General features: G+C 42.8%; 1 protein-coding gene across 1 annotated transcript; it reads left to right on the top strand.

Moving 5' to 3' along the window:
- The first annotated feature begins 480 nt into the window (after positions 1–480).
- fgf20b (fibroblast growth factor 20b) lies at positions 481–3,862 on the top strand. Its single transcript, XM_019883880.1, has 3 exons — positions 481–1,916; positions 2,115–2,218; positions 2,701–3,862. Exons 1-3 carry the CDS (start codon positions 1,613–1,615, stop codon positions 2,944–2,946), a joined length of 654 nt encoding a protein of 217 aa, XP_019739439.1. The 5' UTR covers positions 481–1,612; the 3' UTR covers positions 2,947–3,862.
- The last annotated feature ends 337 nt before the right edge of the window (positions 3,863–4,199 follow it).

Below are 4,199 nucleotides of genomic sequence, written 5' to 3'. Positions count from 1 at the left end.
ACCAGATGTAACAAGACACATACCTTCTAAAAAGGTAAACATTTGTCTCATCAGTCCATACAATATTGTACCAAAAGTCTTGGGAACTATTCTGACGTTTTGTTTTGTTTTGGTTTTTTTTTTGTTTTTTGTTTTTAAAGCAAGATGATCCTTTTGTTCTTTTCGCTCAACAGTGGGTTTTGCCTTGAAACTCTGACATGGATGCCGTTTTTGTCCAGTCTCTTCCTTATTGTTGCGTAATGAAAACTGACCTTAATTGAGAGGGCCCACAGTTCTTTTGGAGTTCTCCTGGATTTCTTTGTGACCTCCTGGATGAGTCGTTGATGTGCTCTTGGGGTAATTGTTGTTGGCCGGCCACTCCTGGGAAGGTTCACCAATGTTCCATATTTTCTCCATTTGTGGATAATGGCTCTCACCATGGAACCTTTGAGTTGAAAAGCTTGAGGAATGTCTTTTTACTCCTTTCCAGATTGATATGTGTTTGGTGGGATAGAGGTATTTTATTCTCCTTTTAGAGATCTTTTGGCCAACTTAATTTTGTTATGACAGGTTCTATTGAAGTGATTTTCTCAATCAAACAGACTGGAGTTAATCAGGCTTGGGGGTGGTCAGTGAAAATCAACTCTGCTTTCCAAAAAAAACAAAAAAAGCCCTGAGCAACTGTAATGTCATTTTCAGTCGACAGCAACTGGCAAAATGGCCGCCCCTTGAGATAGATAAAACAGCGTAGATTTTGCCTCTTAATTCCTAGTCCACAAATGCAACACCAATCAGAATACAATTTTTCGACTACCATGGGTGTACACAACATTTTAATGTAAAGAAAATATTTGCGGTGACTTGCACTTTAAAGGCAGCTTGAGCTAATTTGTTATTTCAGAAGTGAGTATGAAACTCGTGGACCTTTGCATTAATCAGTATCCAAGAAGTACTGTAGTTCTCAGTTTCAAAACGTTTGGTGACTCATGGCCTATATTCCTTGTCACATTTACTACTTTATCACTTGGAATGTGGTGTAAATTAACTCCAGTCTGCTCTTACGGTGTTGTGATGTTGTCGTCTATGTACTTGTTCTTTAAATTATTCTTAATCCCTCGTGGGGAAATTCACCAACGGGTGATCATTGATAAATATTATTGGCAAAAATAGAGGGTTCATTCTCAACCTTTGTTCGTGGCTTCATGGGTCGCTCGAGCAGGGGAGAAGTGACGGGGTGGGGGCTGCAGTCCGGCCAGAGCTCGTCTCAAGTGTGACAGCCCCGCCCATTCCTACGTCTCTGCTTTTGCACCTGCTTTACCTTGCCTGCCACTGAGCGCAAACCTCCCAGGAGCTTACCTACCTGCCCGCACTGCAGTTTGTACGCATCCTTAAATCCCCTCCGCCACCCACCCCACCCCACCCCATGGACCCACAGAGGCATCCAGCAGGTACGCAGCGTGAGGAGTGGTAAAAGAGAGCGAGCGAGCGAGCGAGAGAGCGAGCAAGACAGAGAGACAGGAAGAAGCGTGTATTTGCAGAACGTGGACAGTGGCGAAGAATCCTTGCACAACATGGAATAAGTGATCGAGGCGGTCAGGATCCACGCCAAGTGTGCTCCTCTGTGAACTTCGCGATGGCTGCTTCTGTTGCTGCTTCTACTGCTTCTCTCGGGGAACTTAGTGGCGTCCTGCACGGCATCGACGGTATCGCGCACGTCGGGTCCCATTTCCTCTTGACCCCAATCGTGGACAGTCCACCGACCCTGCTCGGGGAGCAACTCTTACCGGGGGACGGACTGTCCCGCAGCTCGGCCGCGGATTTAACGCACCTCAAAGGGATCCTGAGGAGGAGGCAGTTGTATTGCAGGACTGGTTTCCATCTGGAAATACTTCCGGATGGCACCGTGCAAGGGACGAGAAAGGACCACAGTCGTTTCGGTACATTGATATTTATCCTGATCTAAAAGAGATAAGCGTACTGCAATGTTAAAATGTGAATTTGATAACCAACCCCAAAAATACATCAGTCATACTTGTCTAGTCTGTAATTAAAACGGGTCTCATTTGGTAGTTGTCATGTAGTTTGAAACATGACTGATATCTTATACTGACTGTCATGTGCTGTTACATTTCCAGGTATTTTGGAATTTATAAGCCTTGCTGTTGGCCTAATAAGCATCCGAGGAGTGGACAGTGGACTCTATTTGGGAATGAATGACAAAGGAGAGCTATATGGCTCTGTAAGTACCTTTATAAGCTTTTATAGATAGATAAATGCTTTTACTAACTTTCAAGTACACTGCTGAAAAATATGCTGTGTTGAATGTACTCACTTTTTTTGTCAAATGGTTGCACAAAACAAAACAAACTGAATCACAGTACATGCTAAAGTAGACTCTACATCTACTTTTAAAAAATCTAAATCCAGATGATTCTATTATGTGCAGCCACTTTACAAAATAAAATTCAACATGCTATTTTTTTTCACTGATGTACAGCTCGCTGAATCAGTAGCTAAATACATGCACAATAAATTATTGTACATTGTAAAGTACTGACATTCTACAACTTCAATTGAATAAATGTTTCCATTCAATTGGAAGTAACGATGTTGAAGTGCATACTGTATGCGTGGAGAAGCTGCACAATGTTAAACTCCACGCATTTTGAGGTTTTGTATTTGGAAAAAAATGTTTAAAAGTTGTTTTCCTTTTGTTGTCAGGAGAAGCTGACAGCTGAATGTGTCTTTCGAGAGCAGTTTGAGGAGAACTGGTACAACACATACTCGTCCAACCTCTACAAACACGGAGACAAAGGGACGCGTTATTTTGTGGCTTTAAATAAAGACGGGACACCGAGGGATGGGACTAAATCCAGGCGGCATCAAAAATTTACACACTTCTTGCCCAGGCCCGTTGACCCTGATCGCGTGCCAGAGCTATACAGGGACATCCTGGGTCATAGCTGAAACCTGCCAAGGTCCGGTTCAGAGCGGGAAAAGCTGCTGCCACCCTTTCCACACAGGCAGCAAGTGAGTGGGGACGGATGCAGGCTGTGCAGGCTGGAGGACATTGGTACAGCCGGTGGGGATAAAGGCACCCGGGCCCCTTCTAGGAATGCACGGGCATCTCTCAGCAGCCACAGACAGGCGAGACTGTCTGACTCTGTCAGTCTGCACGCTCAACATGAGGGGGCCGTTTGTCCGTGTGGACGGAAGAACCTCAAAGTACCTGCAATAGAATGGGAGTCCAAGCCGGAACGGCCTTGTCCTCTGGGACATCTGATGAGCGTGTGGGAATGTGTTTGTTTGTGTGCTTTGCGCTGTTCAGGAGGACTTTGAAGGAAAACAGTGACTTTTTTTTAAAGAAGAGCTAAAGTGTACTGATTTATTTATTCCTTTTAGATACATATATTTATGTTATATATTTATTTATTTGAGAATATATTTTTTACATTTAGATACATGCAGCATAGAGAAACCACTAGAAAGTGTATGAATTATGTAAAGACTGAAACACTGTACAATTACTGTCTTCTATCCATTGAAAAGCTCCACAATACTGTCAGGCCACCAAGAATATGATCAATGTTAGTGACATTTTTAATCGTCCCCCTAATGTTCTCAATGCATTTCACCACAAGTACAAGTTACAATTAAAAATGTGGCACAGTTACAGACCAACCGTGTGTGTCATCAGCAAGATCCCTTACAGGTTTTTGATGTCAAACAATAAATACGAATGTGATCATGATGTGTTTCACCGTGAGAATCGAAGCTAACTGACGCCCATGGTTACTTTCGAAAGCCATTTGTAAAAGAAACACTTTGATTGGTTGCCTTTATCATCCACAGTTTCAACATATAAACCTGTTTACAAGATCAATGTTGTGTTTCTTCATGGGCTCCATCATTCTTGGGCGCAGCTCATATAGAGTTGATACACACATAAAAACCTCAAAGTCCACCATAGGCTGAATAGGCCAATTACAATGGTGACCTCGACAGCAGGTCTGAGAAGTTAGTGGCTGAATAAAAGTGGAGGTCAGAGTGCTAAAGATTAGGTGACCTCTGCTGCCAGATTATTTTTACAATGAAAGTTAAACTGTTTTTATTTTACAAAATAAGAAGACTGTATCTCTCGCAACGTGTGTCCTCGTTGCAACAATCATAAAGGAAAGAAACTTGCACAGTCTCATGAGATCCAATATAAGAGCTGCATC

Source organism: Hippocampus comes, unplaced genomic scaffold (assembly GCF_001891065.2).
Source record: "Hippocampus comes isolate QL1 unplaced genomic scaffold, H_comes_QL1_v1.1 scaffold156, whole genome shotgun sequence".
NCBI lineage: Eukaryota > Metazoa > Chordata > Actinopteri > Syngnathiformes > Syngnathidae > Hippocampus > Hippocampus comes.
Note: the sequence above shows the minus strand (reverse complement) of the source record. Positions and strands in the feature narration are given on the sequence as shown.

Excerpts from the sequence above, each read along its gene's own strand:
- fgf20b (XM_019883880.1), top strand. The coding sequence starts at position 1,613 with ATGGCTGCTTCTGTTGCTGCTTCTACTGCTTCTCTCGGGGAACTTAGT. Across the intron at positions 1,917-2,114 it reads AAAGGACCACAGTCGTTTCG|GTATTTTGGAATTTATAAGC; the intron begins GTACATTGATAT and ends TTACATTTCCAG. Across the intron at positions 2,219-2,700 it reads AAGGAGAGCTATATGGCTCT|GAGAAGCTGACAGCTGAATG; the intron begins GTAAGTACCTTT and ends TTTTGTTGTCAG.